At 40.1% G+C, this 19,517-nt stretch overlaps 1 protein-coding gene across 23 annotated transcripts in view; it reads left to right on the forward strand.

Moving 5' to 3' along the window:
• Positions 1-19,284, forward strand: part of ABLIM1 (actin binding LIM protein 1) — a 202,499-nt gene extending 183,215 nt beyond the window's left edge. For 9 of the 23 annotated variants that reach the window (XM_027692212.1, XM_027692204.1, XM_027692211.1 and 6 more), the window contains 9 exons: positions 1,977-2,147; positions 3,764-3,855; positions 3,989-4,085; positions 6,092-6,153; positions 6,458-6,518; positions 7,477-7,484; positions 8,756-8,830; positions 11,785-11,865; positions 13,114-19,284. In XM_027692212.1, coding sequence (XP_027548013.1) covers positions 1,977-2,147; positions 3,764-3,855; positions 3,989-4,085; positions 6,092-6,153; positions 6,458-6,518; positions 7,477-7,484; positions 8,756-8,830; positions 11,785-11,865; positions 13,114-13,227 — 761 coding nt within the window. In that variant the 3' untranslated portion in view covers positions 13,228-19,284. Of the gene's footprint in view, positions 1-1,976; positions 2,148-3,760; positions 3,856-3,988; positions 4,086-6,091; positions 6,154-6,457; positions 6,519-7,476; positions 7,485-8,755; positions 10,437-11,784; positions 11,866-13,113 lie in introns of those variants that run through there. The other 14 variants (XM_027692197.1, XM_027692205.1, XM_027692202.1 and 11 more) reach the window with 6 other exon arrangements.
• The last annotated feature ends 233 nt before the right edge of the window (positions 19,285-19,517 follow it).

Raw genomic sequence — 19,517 nt, forward strand, 5'->3', positions numbered from 1 at the left:
TTTGTATTTATATTTTTAAAATACAAGTACTGGTCCATGTTAAAATGCATTAACAACAAACTCTTCTCTGATGGGGAATTCTTGAAATATCCTTACTTTAAACAGACACAGTATAATAATTTACTTCAACTGGAAAGATGGAGATGTTATCAGACTGGAATTCTGAATGTATCTGTGGCTTCAAATAAGAATCTTTAATTAGTGAAGGTGTTATAGGTGACACTTATCACTGACAGGGCTAATCTGATTCTCAGGCCCTGTGAGACAGCTCAGGTAGTACACTGTACTTGTTTTTCCAGTGGTTTGGATTCTGAGTTGGACAGCAGTGTTAGTGAACTAAGCTTTTTGGTGTAGATGTTGCTATAGCAAGTCTGAAACACCAGTGATGGCAGAAGGCCACTGCCTTGCCTGTCATTAGTACCGCAGGAAAAAGGTCCCATTACAATGGTGTGTTCACTCTTCCCTTCTCCTGAGAACACAAAACTGTGCAGAGGAGATGATTTTTATTTACTGTGGTGAAAGACAGATGACTCCACTTCTTAAAGACTCTTAAGTTTGCATCCTTTTGCAGACTTTTTATTCAGTGAAGTGTATTTAGGGTTAAGTGGCAAATCAGCAGTTCTACAGGGTAGATGAACAGTTGGCTGAGAGGCATTGAACTGAGCTAAGTAGGAAAGTCCAGAAGTCATTCTGCAGTCAGGAATTGCAAATTACACTGCTCTGGTATTGCATCAGGGTTTTTTCCTTTCTTTTTTTTAAGTTTCAAACCATATGCTCATTTTGGAAAAAGTCTTAACATTGTTTCTGTTTATTTTTATGGTTTTAATGTATCTCCTCACCTCCCATTAACATGTGAATGTTTAACCTCTGACATCACCAATTCTAATACGTAAGTACTGTTTGAAGTCATGCTTTTGTAAACTCTGACCAGCTTCCTCCATGCCTGCAATTATGCTTAGATTTTCCCAGTCATAAACTGGTCAGAATTACCAATGATATCTAATACTGGTGTTGTTAAACTACCCTGAACGTGTTGGATGAGCAAACAGGGCATCACTTCGTTAACAGATGTCTTTCTTTTTTAAAAACAAAAAGAGAAAAGGAAAAAAAGTCCAGCACCCTTGCTTCTGATACAATAGCTTCATGTAAGCAAAGGTGATTTGAGGTAACATTTTGCATCTTAAGAAGTAGTTAAGTCTGGGTTTAATGTAAAATGAATCCTATTGGATTTTTTTTCTTTTTAATGTCAAGAAGTGAAAGCCATAATGCACATCCTCACATGCTTTTATGAGACTTTGGCTTAGAATGGAATCTTAAGTGGATGCCCATGGCTGAGCTATTTTATTGATGAGGTTCAGTGCACTGCAAATGCCTTTCCCTGCCAAGTTGATCTGAATGGAGTTTAGTATTTATTAATAAGTTTACATCTGCTTTTTCTACTACTGCATGCTATAAGCAAGAGCATGCAGCAGAAAAAAAATTCCCCTAGTTAAATATATTTGTTTCAGGTTTCTATTTTTTGTTTGTTTTGCAGCTTTTCACAGAAATATAGGAAATAATTATCATCAGTAGTGTTAAAATTAGTACTGTTCTTCTGAACTATTTATTTTGTTGCCCTAGAGGGAAGACAGATCAGTACATAAATCTGGGTTCATCTTCATTAATAATCAGCTGTCCTTGAGAGATATTGGCAAATACTCTTAGGCTGAATTTTCTCACTCTTGCCTAATCATTCTTACACTGTGAAACCCTAGTAAAATCCAAAGCTGATTTGGGGTTATTTTGGGGGTGGGAATGTGGGAGGAGAGAAAGGTTTGATTCCTGTCTATTGGCAAGAGAAAGGCATTACCTTGCTTCAAATTGCAATTAAAATAGCAAAACATGAAAATGTTCACTTCTGAAAGTTAACTTCTTGTAAAGTATAAAATTTTGCCAGAGTAAGGAAGACCTTTGTATCGATACAGATTATGACATAGCTAAGTTCCCTGATTGCCATCTAGATGCAGCTGCTTTGGCAGCACAGAGCAAGTCCTCCGAGGATATCATCAAGTCCTCCAAGTTCCCAGCAGCTCATGCACCAGCACCCAACGAGATACCAAAGATTGAGACGGACCACTGGCCAGGTCCTCCCTCCCTTGCTGCCATAGGTATGCAAAAGCAAATGGTACAACCATGCAGCTTGAAAGGTACTGGTAACCAAAGTAGGTTAATAGTGGAGCTGTAAAAACGGGTAGTAAAGGTGGTGTCCACTCCAGATGTTCACCACGAAGTGCGGCTCTTCTGGTGAGAGCGCTGAATGTCTGAATCTGGAACTGTTGAATTTCTCTGAGTAGAAGAGGTTTTGCTAAAGGACTTTGGAACAGATCACACAGATTAACCCATAGGAAAATTTTGTGAACTCTAGTGCAGTAGCTTAAAAAATGTGGTGTGTCACACAAGCCTGACTTCTTTCAGTTATTCTATTTAATCTTTTAGTCCTAAGCTAATAGCAGTTATGCCACAGAAAATATTATTGCTTCCAACCACATGACTAATTTCATGGCAAGAAATGACGTCTGAATTGGAACAATTAACAGACTAAATAAGTCCTGATTTTCAGAGTTATTGTTTCTACAGACTTTGTATTTTTCTTCTGTGTTGTAGCACTAAACATATTTTTTTCTTTAATTCATGTGCATCATCATTTTAGATTTTTTTTTTTGCTTTGTATTTTTCCTCTGTTAATTTTTATTGACCCTATAGCATAAAATAAGCTATCTAGCCTGGTTCATTCATGAAGATATGTCTGAAGCACTGAGGTGTTGCTTGTTTCAGGTTTCAGAGAAGTACTGGGAGAGGAGACACAGGGTGGGAGAGCACAGTGACCAACTGAAGGGGCTGCACATGCAGCAGCAATTTTTTGAACATGTCCTTTAGATGGGATTGCAGCCTGACAAACATGAGTTACAGGGATAAAACATCTGTATATTTGAAACATCTACATACTTGAAACACTGAGTTTGTCCAGCATAGGGTTGGTGAATAACTATATCAGATATAGCCTGTTCAGAAAAAAATACAACTGCTGTCTAAATGCTTGCAGCAATATCACATTCTATGTATTCATGGAAGAGTCCTGCCATCCAAATTGGATTATTTCTTAAGAATATTCAAGAAAATAAAAATTATTCAGGAAAAGCTAAGGAACTAAAAGGTAGAACACCTGTGTCTTAATTAATTTTAGCTTTATCCAATGGATCAAATTAGTTTACTTCATTTAAAAATAATGCCTTGTTTATTTCAAATATGAGTATTCATTTAGGACACTATTGTAGTTTAATTTTCCATTTGAAATGTTAATTCAGATTTGCTTTTCTGAGTCTAGATAAAAGTGTAGATGTAAATCAGACTTCTAAGTTTTCAGCCGCTGATCTAGTTACTGGTGCTATTAAAGGCCATGTTTCCAGAACTAGCAATGTGAGCTCCTTTTCTCTATTACATTGAATCTTGGCTTTTGTATCCAGGACCATTGCTTGGTTTGGAGCTCACGTGCAGTTTAAGCTCTTGTTTATTTTATAGCAAGCCTGATAACCATAGGGCAGGCTATCCAAGTGAGTTTTATTAAGAGTGAGCTTTGAAAAAGTCTTTTGACTTTGCAAGAAATTACTGCTTTGTTTATTCAGCAAATCAGACTGACCAGTACTTTGAACTGGCATTGAAATCTTCAAGCTGTGGTTGCACTGGTACACAAAGCTGTCTCTGTACTGTGGTTTTATGGAAGCAGGAGCTGACATGAGACGCAGATCAAGTGGAAGAGAGGAAGATGATGAGGAGCTACAGAGGCGCCGGCAGCTGCAGGAGGAGCAGCTCATGAAGGTGGTTATGAGTTTGTCTTCATGCTATTTCTGAACACCATGCAAAAAGGGCCCCTTTGTTTTCTGTAAGCTCTTTCTACCACTGTCTTGATCAGCTTTATTTTACTGATATATCTTTTAATTGCCATTTATAGCTCAACTCTGGTCTGGGACAGTTAATATTGAAAGAAGAGATGGAAAAGGAGAGTCGCGGTAGGTCAGCCCTTTCTGCCAGTCGTTACGATTCTCCAGGTAATTCACGTAGGCAACAGAGCTAATAATGAACAGTGAATAATAAACAACATGTTTACACATATCAGGCAGGGTCCCAGAAGAGAGATAACTGGGAAGACTGCTTGATATGTTTATATGTGGTGATCTGCCCTGAAAGAGTGGCCTAATTCTTTACCTGGTTTTGGTGAGGGTGGGAGTGTCATGGCTGGATTTTAATTAGAAGAAATATGAAGTTAAGGATTTTCAGGCAATTTTAAGGAGAGACATGTTCTAATATAAATAAGGAGTGAGCTAAAGTGTTTGGTGACTGCCACATTGCATACATGCTAATAGACTGGGCTATTCAACTACAATAACACCTTTTGCTTAAACTGATGGTTCCTCTTCCTATTTAGTCTCTTCTCCCAGGGAAAGAAAATCAGCAACATTGACCAGAGGAGCTGCATATTTTGAACACAGCCAGAGTTTTGACCTTGGCTGACATTTTGATTTGGCTGTATTCTGTTCCAGAGCAAAAGCAAAAAAGTTAATTTTGGTTAATTGGTGGCTTAGAATCTTTGCCTCATCCCACATTTTGATATACATTTGTGTCCTTCTCAGACCTCCAGAGAAGGGTTTGGAGATTTTATTTCACTCGTTTCATTCACTGTGCATTGTAACACTGCAGCTGTACTTTGAGTCAAGAAGGGACAAGATGAGTCTTTTCAGAGTCTCTGGAGGAGCTGCCAAGCAGATCAAGATTTCCTTGTGTTCCCTGTTGTATAGGTGTGTTGCCTTGATGGCCTTGGAAAGGATGCCTGTGGCTCTCCCTCACTGTCTGTGATTTTTACAGGGCCAGAATCTACCTGCTCAACTCAGAGCTTATGATTTTTTTATTAACCTTAGCACAGGATGGAGGACTCCTTTACTTGAGATGTGTCCGTCCCTCTTTGCAGGGATAAGCAGTGCAGTCATCAGCTGCCTTTTGTGGAATCAGTGGCATCTTTCCCAAAACTGCTAATTGTTGGCAGCAATAGTGCCTCAAGTTCTACATTCCCCACCCTCCTGTGGTAAAAATAACATTACAAAACACAAAAAAATTGCATTTTTATTTGGAGGATCTTGTCTGAAGGAGCTGTATTAACTGTAGAGTTGCTATTGATCCCTATGCTAACAATCTTTATCCATGTTTTTATCTATGTTTAAAAACACACCCTGGACATTTCAATAATTATAATTTTGGTTCAGAATGCCAAATTCTCAACTTGTTTGAATTCAGTTAGAACTGCCCATTCCCATAGTTCTCCTATTGAAGTCAGTATCCAAACATATGTCAACTGCAGTGTTACAGGACCAAAACTAATACCCTTTTCTCCTTTGTAGCAACAAGTGGCGAGCTGCAGCATGTGAATAAGGGAGAATGGAGTGTGTTGGTCATATGCATGTTGGCTTGGGCAGCAGCAGAAACTGGGAGCATGAGTGCAATAATTGTTGAGTAGGAAGGATAGGCAGGTTCATTCAATTCATGAAAGGTTCAGAGGGTATAATGATATATAAACCACATGTGCCACTTAGGAGAGTGGAACTAAATGGACCTGCATGGGAGACTTTAACAGGAAACCTGTCCAAATACTGCTGATCTTGGGTTCTCTTTGTACTTTATCTGGGTCTCATCTTAAGTTGCACAGCAAAACTTTATCTAGATAAGGAATAAAAAGTTATTTTGCACTGTTGGCTGATCCCTGAGCATTACTTTCAACTCAGTGGAGAATATTTTGATTTTGAACCTGGCAAAATCACAGTGCCCTTTCTTGATGACCTGCTACCATGGCACGATAAAGCTGCGTGTAACTTACAGAGTGTGTGAAAGTTTGTGTTGAGTTTGGGGCTGAAAGATTAGTTTCTTAAAGTCAGTGTGTCTCGGTTGTGTATCTGCTTGACTACTTTAACTATGTATTTTATGCTAGTTCATTCCTCAAATGTTCTAATTTTTGAGTTTCCATGGGATTTTTCCAGTAAAATATTTTCCCTTCCTCATCCAACAGCACATGCTTCAGCCTCCAAAACCTCTTCTCTCCCTGGGTATGGAAAAAATGGACTTCACAGGGTAAGAAAATGGTGATTTTGAGAAGTGAAAGGTGGCTTTAATTATCCATGATATTTATTTCCATATTAACTGTATTGGATTTTCAGTTTGATTAATGTTTCTTATAAGACCAGCTGAAGTCAGACAAAACCTAATTTCCCTTCCCACAAACATTGTTAAAAAGGCAAGAAACCAATGCAAGAAATGTTGTGAAAATTCTGAGGGAAATAAAAGACACAAAGCAATTTATTTTGCCCGTATACCAACCTGCTTGTGAAGTCATGAACTGTGAATTTATGTGCATATCCCTCTCTTCCTTTTACAGCCGGTGTCTACAGATTTTGGTCAGTACAACAGTTACGGGGATGTGAGTGGTGCTGTTAGAGGTAAGGCTGAGGAGCCTTTTTGTTATGATGTTGGATCGTTTCTGCTGTTTTATTTTAAAGTTGTGGATGTGGTTGCTTTGTATTTGCTCAATACTTTTTAACTTCCTCTGGTAAACTTGACAATTAACTCAAACAGTTCAAATACCTGTAGAAAATATTGGGTTTATTTTGCTAAATCTGCTACGTGGAACTGATCTTGTTTATGCCAAGGGACTGCTTTAGCATTGGATCACATTGAAAGTGAGTAATGTGTGTGTTATCAGGAATATGAACTGAGTTCTGACATGGTATTTTCTGTCTCTGAAAATTACCATCCACTGTGCAGTCTGAAGAATGTGCCACAGTGAAGAAAGGAGGATAGTGCCTTCTAATCCCCATTGCTGCTCATGATCTTCATTATGACTGAGCTAGATGTGGTATCAGTCATTGCCTAATAAAAATGGACAATAATATTTATGAAAGTTATGAAACTTTGAGAGTTAATGTTTTGAAATGTTTTGAGAGAGAGAGTTATTTTCCAAAGTGAGATTGATCCTGACTATCTTAGGTACACTATGGTCAGGCATCTTCTGTTGGTGCTTGTGTCTCTTAATAGGCTGTGGAGGAATCTAGACAGCTGCCTTGTGACAGAAGTTACTCGAGCTGAATCCTGCTCTACACTTTTGAATTTTTATTGGCTCTTTATTCACTTGAGTGTGGCTGTGGATCTCTTAATACTTCCAAAGTGACCTGCTTTTCCTGAATGAGAAACCTGCTCAAATAAAAGGGACTGCAATACTTGGAGTGTTTGAATCTACAAACTAAGTCCAAAATTAGGAATGTTTCTAGCCCTAGAGAATCAGGTGGGATTTTGGAAAAATCAGGTAGACCAGAAGACAGAAGGATTATTTGGTAGGTTGTAACTGATTCCTGTTCTTCCACACTCCAAAGCTGATGAGATTTCTCTTTTGCTTTTCAGATTTCCAGGTAGAGTACGGGTTTTCATCAATCAACTGAGAGCAGAACCTAGAGCATCTACTTGTTCAAGTCTGAATTTCTGCTACAGGGAAGGGTTTCTTAAGACAATAGCTTTGATTTTCCTGCATGTTTAAGCATAATCACCAATGTAGACTCTTATCAACAAAAAAATGGGCACAGCCTTGGATTCCTCCTTGTTACCTCCCCAGAGCTGGGTTGAGACAGCTCACACCAGTTCTGTGACTTGCTCTGTAAAATCCACGGTCTATTTATACATAAGTTATCTGTAGTAGTCATCTCTGGACATGTGAGGGTGGATTTATTTTCAGCCTCTCTAGTACTGTCCCCAAAGACATATAGAAAGTCTCTCCTGGAGGCAATTTTTTCCCATAGCAGAAGCTTTGAACTCTTCATTTTTACCCTGGAATTTGCTCTCCAGACAAGATGGCTGATCAGTAGTTTTCTACAGTGCTGCCATCATAGATGAGCCAGAAAGAGGTGTGCTTGCAAATAGAAACCTTTTTACTTCAAATACTGCCTGCAGGGTTTTTTCCAGAATGGTTTGAGTCTGACTGGCTCCTTAGTACAATCACAATATAAAATTGCAATTTGAGAAAGAGTTTAATTACTTGGATAGTTTGTTAACGGTGTATCAAAATCATGATGACTGGAAAGAGAATAAGATTATGGGAGGGGAGCAGAGTTGTCCGTGTATTGTGCTCCAAATGTTATTTCCTTAGAAACAGTACCTGTGTCAAAAAAAGCACCTTTTTACCCTATCTCCATTTGTGTTCATAGAAAAAATTTCCCATTGTAGAGACAAAAAAAAATATCCCTCAGTTGATACAGTAAATTACAGGAAGGAAAGCCCAGAGGTATAAGAGAGCTTTGTATGCTGTTGGGGAGGATCTGAATTAATGTTTCTGTGTATTTGACTAGAGAAGAACTTTACTCAGTCACTGGGGTGGGAAAGGGCCTACCACTCTCTTGGGGTGCCCAGATCCAGCTGGGAAGTGATACTGGTAGGCTCAGTGGGGAGCTCTCACCAGCCTTGGCAGTGACAGGAGGCTGTGGTGGCAGAGAGGACTGAAGGATCCCTCTGTGAGCCTCAGAGAAGTAACAATGTAGTAGCCATGGCAATGATCTATAAAATAAGACTAAGTAGTAAGACTTGAAGGAAGTCTCAGGGCAAATTCACCTTTGTTTTCACCACTACTTGAGTGCCTTTACCCTCTGTGTGTGTAACCTATGTGTCTGATGTATACCTGTATCTGATGCAGTCCCTCCCGGATGGTCATGTCCCTGGAATGAGAATGGACAGAGGAGTATCTATGCCTAACATGTTGGAGCCAAAGGCAAGTGCAGATGTTATTCACTTTCCTTCAAGACAGTGAAGATTTTACTGTGAAATGCAGATAAAATATGGGAAATGTCTCAGTTCCCTTGCTTTTCTTTACCTCACCTCAGTCCCTGCTCCTTATGTGCCAAACCTCTCCCTTTGTTCTGGACTTTGCCTGTTAACAGGTGTTAGTTCTCAGGCAGGCTGAGGGCAGCCCAGGTGTGCTTCCTTGGATAAGGAAGCTTTTCTAGAGACAAACTGAAGGATACTGAAGGTGCTCAATAGGCAGTTCTCTGTCAGACTTTCACTAGCCAAAGCAGCAGGCCAGACTCAGTGGGAAGATCTCAGATCTGTCCAGTTTGAAAAGTGATGCAGAATATTGTGGCTCACAACACACTGTGGAGGCTGTCATAATGTAAAAATTAGGGAAATACATGGATCTTTGATTGGATGTCTGTCTGGATCTGTTATTTAGCTCTTGGCACTGTTAGCCTGACCACCTGTCAATAATGTTGAATTCCCTATATGAGAAACTCTTCAGGAGATTCATTGGGAAAAGAGACAATGTCAGCTAATTATAATTTAATAGACAAATTAAAATGCTTTTACAGCTATGTCTAGAGATGCCTGAGTAAAAAATGAACATAATACATAGAGGGAATTAAACCAGAGCTGTGTTTTAAATCTTTCTTTATTGCTGGTGAACCTTCCATGAAATCATGATTTTGCTAAAGTTACAAGGATCAGAATTTCTACAGTTAAGTGAGGAGCTGGTTTTGCAAACCAGAGTACTACCTGTGCTTCCGAGTCACCTCCAGACAAACTGTACAAGGCAATAACCCTGGCTTTATAAGCTGAGACCCCAGAGCAATGTATAGTTACAAGTGGTTTTATATATTATATAAATAAGACCTTGGGGACATTATCAACTCCTGAGCTACTACTTTTTATTCCAAATAATTTCTCTTTCAGTGCAATAGAAATTCTTAAAGCCACCACTGCTGTTGATGCACTCAGTGATTTGGGATGTTATTTTGGGTGACAAATTCTGTCAGTATTATAAATGATGAAATTTATGGCAATTTTGATGAGATAATAGAACACTTTCTGTTGATGTTTATAAGGGTGATGACGGACCCTCAGCATGTGTGAATTGGCACTATTTTTATTCATGTCAATGGGCCAACACTAACTTAAACCTGACAAAGTAAAAGAAGCTAACTCAAAGTCAGCATGAAACACATGCAAAAATTAGTAACCTTAAGAAGGACCAAATCTTACCAAATGGTTTTCCAGAAAGGACAGAATTTGTGCATCCTGCCAACCCAGATTGAAACATGCCTTGTTATGAATATTTAAATATAAAATGTACTTATGACCGTAGATCTTGATTTAAACTCTGCCTGTTTAAATATGAAAAGTTATATTTTAGTTTCCTATAATGCTGTATATGGTAGCCATTTCCAGTATCAAACATAAACAATGTAATTCCAAGTATAGACATAATTGTACAATTGTGACAATGTCAGAATCTCATAAGAATCACATCTTACAATTGGTATGTAAGCACACATTATTTAAGTTATTATTACTTACAATAAACTCAGTGGTGTGTTCACTGATGCCTGAATGTTATTTATTATACTTTTGAAAAGTTCTTTGGGACAATTGTTAACAATGAAGTGAACTTAATTGTCGAGTACTGCACAAAAATTGATTAGGTTGAATTTCTTCTGATGTTAAAATAATGTAATTAATCACATTTGATAATAGCTACTTCTCCAGAAGAGTTTTGGTGGTCTCCCTTCTGTTCCCAGTGGGCAAGGAAGACAAGACCCATAAATGACAGTAAAGGCTGAGCAAGGTGCCACTGAAGTTTACAGAAAAACTTCATTGACCCCAATAGGTGTTGGATGAGGGGTCTGGGAATGCTGCTTTCCCAGTCTGCAGAGACATGCAACGAGAAGGACTCTAGAGAGGCACTGGCAGATGGAACATATGCTCTTCTAAGTCATTCCAGGCATGGAAATGTCTGCCCAAGAGAAAAATCCTAGAAGAGGGTTTTATTTGCCAAGGATAATTCCAGAAACTGATTTTGAGATTTTCCAAATCCTTTCCAAGCAGCATTGTTTCTATTGGATTAGGCTGATTTGAGACCCACTGACAGTAAACATTTTACTTTAAAGAACCTGTGCATGTAAAACATGCAATCAGGAATTGATTATTTGCTGATGTCTGACTGTGTATAAGTTCTGGACACGCAAAGGGAAATCAAGGGGAATGTTAATGGGAGGTGTGCTGGACATATACTCTTCTGAAACAGATTAAGATGCTTAGGACAAATATGTCTACAAAAGTATCTCCTTTAATCCATATGTGTATGGCACAGCCAGCAAACACAGTGGGCAGTTTTTTGAATTCTTTAACTGTCCAAAAAGGTGAAGAAAATGATATGATAAATTCTATTGAATGCAGTGGCACTGACAAATTAATATCTTGTTGATTCATAGATGCTGCCTTTTTTTTTTGAAGTCCGCTCACTAATTGTCTGTCCTTAGAGCTGTCCACACTTTGACAACCATTAGACCAATGAGTGGCAAATGCAGTCACCTTAATAAACTTTTACATTGATGGATGAGAAAGTGTATTGACTAGAAAGGACTCTGTCTGACCAAAGCCAGATGAGGTATTATATACAACATAAAAATGAGTGGGGTGGACAAGTACATAGTGACTTCACAGTATGAGGCAGTTCAATACTAAACAAGCCCTGGCTATGTCCAAATTGGCTTGTCTTCCATGCAACATTAGGAAAAAATGATAAGAAAAAAAAGAAGCTGTTATTTCCTCTGAAAAAGAAAACAAATGTTTGTGTGTTTATTAAAATGAGACACATTTTGTTCTTTCTGCTTTAGACTATAAATATAAATATAAATATCTCTTTTTCCCCCTTTTATACATTGTTAACAGATTTTTCCATATGAAATACTCATGGTGACCAACAGAGGGCGAAATAAAATACTAAAAGATGTAGACAGAACCAGGCTTGAGGTAAGAGAAGCAAGTTCCTAAATGCTCTTTCCTGCTGAAGTTGTTTATCGTGTGTGACAGCTGAAACACTGAAGTGTGGGTCCTGGCTAGACGGGGAAGATTTCTCAGCACTAATCAGGGAAAGAGGAATCAGACATTGGGAGAAGGCAGCCTTATTTCCATTAACTGTGCTGAGCTGGGAGCCCCACGCCTCTGTCTCCCTGCTCATGGACTGAGCTTCTCACTCCTTATGTTTTCAAGCATTTAATAATATACTTGTGGATCTGTTAAAAGCCCAAAATTGCACAAGTGTCATAGGTGCCATATTGGAATGGATTTGTTCGATCTTGGATCATCTTTTACCTAAGAGTCAGTGTCGGCCATCCTTGACGATCAAAAGTCATAAGTGCTGTGACTTAGTTAGACTGGATGATATCCAAAAATACAAGAATTTAAATCTCTGCCAACAAATAAAAATAGTTTACAACTTTGTGGATTAGAAAGACTTAAGCAGCCCAATGGAATCCTGGGGATGTTTAAGTCGTTTGTAGTTAGTTAATATTCTGTGGAGATGAATGGAAGGAGCCACAAAAATTTGGGTAATTTGGGTTTATGCCCATTTTTAGACTACTAGGTATGTGATCACTAGTCAGAATTCAAAGCTGTATTACATTAGTGCCACAGGGAACTCTAGTTCCATCCAGTGAACTCTAAAGTGGCTGGACAAGAAGTAACTTGTGCACGGGACAGACAGCACCAAAAAATGTTTCACTAGCAGTAGTGTGCTGGACAGTTAGTCTGGCCAACATCTTCCTTCTCAGAACTTCGAATGTAGCATGTCAACCTGCAGCCCTCCTGCAGACCTCTCCTGAAACCCAGTGTCTGTTTGGACTTCCACATGTAAGCAGAGGTGACTTGCTAAAGCCTGGGACAGGGGCATGCAGGAGCTGGTTTTGTTCTCTGGTCTGTCACTACTTGTTGGATGACTTCAGACAAATAATTTTACTGTCTCTTGCTTATTCAGCAACTGAAATAGTTCTCCTGATTTCCTTTGTAAACTTCTCACACTTAAAACTTTAATTGATTCATTGGGCACCCGAGTTCATGAGGACTTGGATACATGTATTGCAAAAGCCTTGTTTTTTCCAGCAATGGCTCTTACACAGCAACATGAAATCCCTAAGGCACTCCTGCCTCCTCTTGTGTCTCTTTGGCTTTGACTGACCATTGCCTTCTCTCCTTTTTTTTTTATTTTATTTTTTTTTAAAGCGTCATTTAGCGCCTGAAGTTTTTCAAGAAATATTTGGCATGACGATACAGGAGTTTGACAAGTTACCTCTCTGGAGACGCAACGACATGAAGAAAAAAGCAAAACTCTTTTAATCTCCCTTTAAACAAACCAACAAAAAATGATGCATAGGATGCTGTATCATACAGTCCACACTGTTTGGAAGCAACTACTTATCCACCAAAAAGGGAAAATCACATAGTGGCACCTCTGTACACAGCAACTGAACAAGATGAACATTTGCCCTCCTGGAACACAGGGAGAAAATATCTGGGCTCAGAAACAACGATAGTTTTCAGGGCTGTCGACCTGTTACATGATATGATGCGAGATAGAAAACTGTTCTGTTCTTCTCCCTCAATGATGCTCCCTTTACTTCTCTCCACAATATGATGGACTTTATTGCTAGAGCCAGGAAGTGCCCTTAGGATGCCTTGTAGACTAAAGTAGTTGTAACCACTCCAAGAACTGGAAAAGAAAATATACATATATAAATATATATATATGTATGCGTGTTTGCCCGTGTGCGCACCTGTATTTATATCTATCCATCTATCTCTGTGCGTGCGTGTATGTGTGTGTATATATGTGTGTATATACGGAGAGGAAGATAGATAGGTGCTCTGTAGTGAAGGAGAAGCCCCTTGTAACTTATCCACATGGTCACATAAGTCTTTCACCCAACTGTTTCTTACTTGGCACTCTTTTGACATGGCATCTTCTTCATGTGAAACAACCTGCAACGGTGGGCGCTCAGCTCACTTACAGTACGTACCAGTTGGATTTCTGGAAAATTGATCCCTTGTATATATTTGCTAGGATATAGGAAGTGAATTGCTGTGTGTGTTGTCAGTCTTCCCTTTTCCACACTTTCTGCTTGAATTAATAAGGCTGGAGAGTAACCAGTCCTTTGAATAATTTAAGATCACTTAAGTAATGGGAATGATGGAGAAGAGTCAGTTTTCTTGTAATTTACTCCAGGAGATGGGTGGGGGGGGGGGGGAGTGGGAGTGACAGAGTGAGAAAATGCTTTTTTAAGTGTGCCCTGGTTTGCACCCAGAGATTTTGGGACAAACTCCCTGCTAGTAATTACTAGTACAGCTCACCAGACTGCAGTGGAGTTGTAGGATTTTACATTGACAGGGAAGGTTCTCTGCAAGCTAACATGCAAATTCATCCCTCTTAGGGAGGGATGTTTATGAATTAAAAGGTACCATCAAGGTGCCATGCTCTGCCAATAGAGGCTTTTTGATTAAACTGCAGTTGCTGTTGTCGATATGGCACAGTGCATGGGGCCAAGCACTCTTTTTAGTTAATGTAGTTTTTCACTTGTGCTTGGAAAAGAGGGCACAGACTTTTTTTTTCCTCTCTTGAAGCATCAAAGCTCCAGCCTTGGTTATTTTTATTTCCCTTTGTGCCTGACTTGGTTTTTGAAGACAGAGTTATCATGCAAGACAGTTTCTGAGCTGCATTGAACTCCTTATTGCTTTCAGTCTTCTTCCAGTATGCTGCAGCTTGAAAAACTGCCTGTATATACCTTAACTGCTTCTGGGCAAGTCCTATACATAGGAGGACATGAGCACCAAAATAATTGAATGAGTGCATTGTGGCTGCCAGGTCAGCTTTTTCTCTTCCGTGGTGCTTAACTGCCAATGCATTCTGCACTAATGAGCCCGTCTCCTGATATGGGAGGGGGTCATTTAGGTTCTGTGTCTGTCAAAGAATATCAAGGTTTCCTTTTTAATGCAGAAACTTCAGGCACTGGAGACATCAGAACCTTTGTATTCTCTGTTCTGTGAGACATTGGTGTTCAAATCTGGAAGTTAGGAAGGGGAAACAGTCCCGTGTAGTTGTGAGATTCAGTATCACTGTGTTGAGTTCTCTATATCACCAAATGACATTTCACCATGAACTGTGCAGGGCAGCCCAAATCCTGCCTCTTCTTTGCTGGTTTAGGAAGTCCCGATGCAACAGATCACTGTGGTTCCTTTGATAAAATCTGAGATGGAGATTCAGTATATGAGAGACAGAGACCAGGGATCACCACCTGCTCCACGTCCCTATAGCTGAGGGAATGGTGAGTCTATGGGACAAGCTGGAGAACATCCTACCATGGAGATCCAGCACCACAGTCCCCACTGAACAGAAGTCCCCAGTGAACACTGTGACACACACACTTGTGAGTGAGCTCTCTGGGTAGTACTGAGATTGAAGCAAGAATCAGTGTAACATGTTTTAACTTTATTTTTCAGAACATACATCTGAAAGCTTTTTAGAGGAGCACTGAGAAGTGCTAGTTAGGGGCACTGGCAGATGCATTTTTGAGTGACTGCTGAAACCAAATCCATATGATGGCAGAACAGCAGTGTTTTACAGTCAGGGAATTTGTGAATGGTGGGGTCTCAGAAATTCAGTGTGTTACCTGCAGGGTGTGGCTTAATTTTGAGATGAGCATGTGAGTTTTAATGCATTTAAATTATTAAAATTCTCCAAATTTTGTTCAGCCCACATCCTGTGGACAATGTGTGCTGCTGCCTCTCAAACTGTTAGGTATTATGGGTCTTTTAGTCCAAGTCACCTTGACAATACACCTTTTAGATCTGAAAATTTGGTCTCTCAAGGATGTGAGCTGCCAGTCTGCATTTTTCTGTCCCCATCTCTAGATTACTATTGAACTTCTCACAACATATATGAATAGACTACCCAGTCATTTCAGAAATGACTAAGCCATGTTGTTTCCTCACCTCTGCATCCTATGCAAAAAAAAAAAAAAAAAAAAAGGTTGGGAAGAAAAGAGAACTTAGCCTCCTAAGCTGTGAAGAATGACATGGTAATTTGTATCTGCCTCATCAACTGAGAATTTAGAACTGTAATTGAAGCTTGGGAAGGAATGAAGAGAAGCCAGCTTAGATGCTGCTGAAACAATTCATCTCTAGCTGGATTTTTTTGGCCACTGCTGGTTCACATCTCACTGCTGTGGAGCAATCAGTCAGTTCACAGCCCTCTGTACTAGACTTAATACTGCTTTATTTCTGATTAAGAACATGAAGGGTTTTCTGAGCTTCAGTTTCATGCCCATAGTTACTTCCCAGCCATCTACATGTAGACACACCCCAAGCGATTTTTGTCTGTCCACAAAACCCACACTGCAGCCAGACATGGGGGGGGGGGGTATTTTCTGCAATGGGCTCTTAGTGATTGTCACTGCAACATTTTCTGTTCTTTCATCTGGTCTTTCCACCTAATAAAAACGAAATGTAGCCCCAGGGAGAATTTTCTTTGTAAGCAATTAATCACTCTCCTAGTATCAATCGAGTAGCAGTTCTTTGTAATTCCCCTCTTTGATTTTCCCTTGAGTCATGTCAAGGGTTGGACTAGATGATCTTTAAAGGTCCCTTCCAACCCAAACCATTCTATGAGTCTATGAGTATGCCTTAAGTACATGCTTATGTTCTTCTATCTCCTGCAAAGTGTTTGAGCTTCTGATAAAGTCCCATCCCATTAGTGCTGTCAGCAGAATGTCATTACCAAGAGGACTGAAAACTGATTGCTTTCGTCTTCTTTTTTCTGCTTTAGGAGTGATGTAAGAGCAAAGACCAGTCAAAGCATTGCAAAATAACCACATGTGTACAAAATGGAATTATGTATACATGTGGGTTCTCAAACACAGGTGCACATGTAATACACACACTCCCCATTTGGAGTTCATTAAATGTGGTTTGTGGTGTGTTGTGGGCATGGCTGCAGTGTGCTGTGAAAGGTTAGGCTTGGAGAACAGTGAATTCCTCAGTAGCTGTATGTGGGATAAGATGGCCCTGTGGCTCCAGTAGTGCTCTTACTTCAATCAAGACAGTTGTCATCTATCTCTCCTTACAAAGTGCTATAGTCTTAAGTCTGTAGGCCAAGCACTGAGGTGCTTGCTTCCCTTTTCCTATTGCAACTTGGAAATCTTTTCTGAGCCAAGTAGTTCAGATGTCTTGCTGTTCAAAGGAGGTCATCAGGACTCTCTTTTGTAAAAGTTTGCTACACTGAAATTAGACACATTTTGAAGTGAAATCCTTTTCCACAAGCCCTGTGTTTACTGGTAGGGTAATAGCAATGGACAGAGAAAGGTAAAGGTCTGAGAAGGAGGGCTGGCATAAGCTGGGGTTTGGCAGGGTGATGTTTAACAGGATTAGAGGAAGACACTGGTATAAGCCTGTAGTACCTGTTTCAAACTGTGGGGAAGTCATGTTTGGAGTTCACAGTGTATGAGCGTCTATACTGAAATTAATGGTATGAAGCTGTTAGAACAAACAATGGAAAAATTAGGCCCCAGAATGGTAAAAATAAGAACATCCTCTGAACTCATCATGGAGTTCTTATCTTGGCTTATCCTGACTTAGGAGGAGATCTTGGCATATTTGGACCATAGCCTCCTAGAGTAGACCAAATGGAAATCACCCTTTCTCTCACTCCATGATTCATTGCTTTCCTTTGGAATGTGTTTGTGGAGGAGAATGTCCACATCCTGAAAGTTACCTACAGCAGTGAAGAATACTCAGTGATAATGATGATGCAATAAAACACTTGCAGGAAACAAGAATATTGACTAATCTGTCCCCAGATGCCACTCATTTTTCCATGCCAGAGAGACACTTAGGGCTTGAGTCCTAAGCTTGAGGGCTGCCTTCCCCATTCAGTTAAACCCCAGGTCATGGTCCAGTTCGTGCCCTGTCAAACTCTTTGGCCTTGTCAACACACCTGCTAGAGTTCAGCATAGTCTTCAGGGTAGATGCATAGCAAGGGCTGGTCTTGACACTATGTGGTATGTTTTCACCCCATTGCTGTGTAATGAAGAGCTAGAGAGAGCTCCTGAGCACTGAGTGTGACAGCAGCACAATGCGCCTTTCTCCTTTAATGTAGAAACACCCTTATTGCCGTGGGCTGCAGCATGGCTCTGGCTGGTGAGTTTTGCCATGTGATTTCTCCCACACACCTTTTTTTGTGCTTAATAAAATAAGAAACAAAAAAAAAAAATCTATCACAGTTTTCAGTCAGACAACTCTGCTGGTAGGAGCTATGTGATGCCCGCGTTTGGCAGGATTATTATTAATTTTAATGTAAGCATCAGTGCAGGAAGTGGGAATGTAATTGGCCATTAATGTTGTTTGCCTGTATGCAAAATAAATTATTTGTTGCCCAGAGGGCTTCTAACAGGGAAATAGATTTCTGCTAATGATTTGCTCAGAAATGCTTTTCTGTGTGAAGAGGTAATACTTCCACGTGCACTGTGGTCTTTTTTTGAGGTGACAGATTTCGGAAGGCAAGCAGTAACCTGTTCTGTCAGGATCACCACAGTTAATGTAAGTGTTGCTCCCAGGACTTGCAAAGGTGAGGCCCACAGGACCTTCCTCCTGGGCATTAGGAAATGCAGCATTTCAGCAGCAGAAGCAGCTATGGGAATTCCAGCGGTGCCTTACCAGGCTGAGTCTCTAGCTCCCTTAGGCGCTTTGACAGGTCCCACTGGACACTTGCCTGGGCTTTTGTCACTGAACACCTTCAGAATGCACTTCCCCCCCAGATGCAAACCCACTGACAGCAGTGGAGCCTCTCACTGGCACCTGCACCCCTTGGGCCAGGCTGTCCTGGCAGGCCAGGCCAGGAAAGCCTCTGGCCACTGTGTACACCCACAGGAGCTCTGTGTGTCATTCCCAGGTCAGTCCTGTCCAAGCGGCTTGGTCCTTCGGGACAACTCTTCCTGTAAGGGGGCCTTACAGCTGGGGGCTTTTTTTAAGCTTTGGAAACTGAAACTAATTTTTTAAAGGTATTCTTTCCTTTAAATCAGTAGACTTTGGCAATAGGATTTTTTATTATTTTATTTTTCTTTTCTCCTCCCTCCACATGTTAGAAACCAGCGTTTTGGGGAGGTGTCCCTGTGTTTTCCATTCATCTGTCTCTCTCTCTGAGTCTCTGTAAAAGTGAATCCATGTCTTGTCTGTACAGTAAGTCTGCTTGTATGCATAATGAGAAGTTGAGCTGGGTTGCTGTTCTGTACAATTAATGTTTCCACTGTCATACCGCAAACAGCACATATTGCACTCCTGTGCCACTGTAATCTGCATCACTGTTGTACTCAAGTCAATGAATAAAGTTTGGAGCTTTATTCTTAATTTCTGGATTCATGTTGCCTCATTTATTTGGGTTGTTTTTTTCATCTTGCAAAGTTATATCAAAGTCCTCTTCCAAAACAGGTGTGCTCTCAAGAAACAGAGGTGAGATATGAATGACCAGAGCAAGACACATAACAGTTACAGTGAAACTCTGTGAAAGGTTTGAAAATTGACACAAGGCTTCTTGTAACTAAGTCACCAGAAATAGATGTTCTTACAAACCACACAGAAGT

The sequence above is a fragment of the Neopelma chrysocephalum genome, unplaced genomic scaffold, assembly GCF_003984885.1.
Source record: "Neopelma chrysocephalum unplaced genomic scaffold, ASM398488v2 Primary Assembly neopelma1_85, whole genome shotgun sequence".
NCBI classification, from domain to species: domain Eukaryota; kingdom Metazoa; phylum Chordata; class Aves; order Passeriformes; family Pipridae; genus Neopelma; species Neopelma chrysocephalum.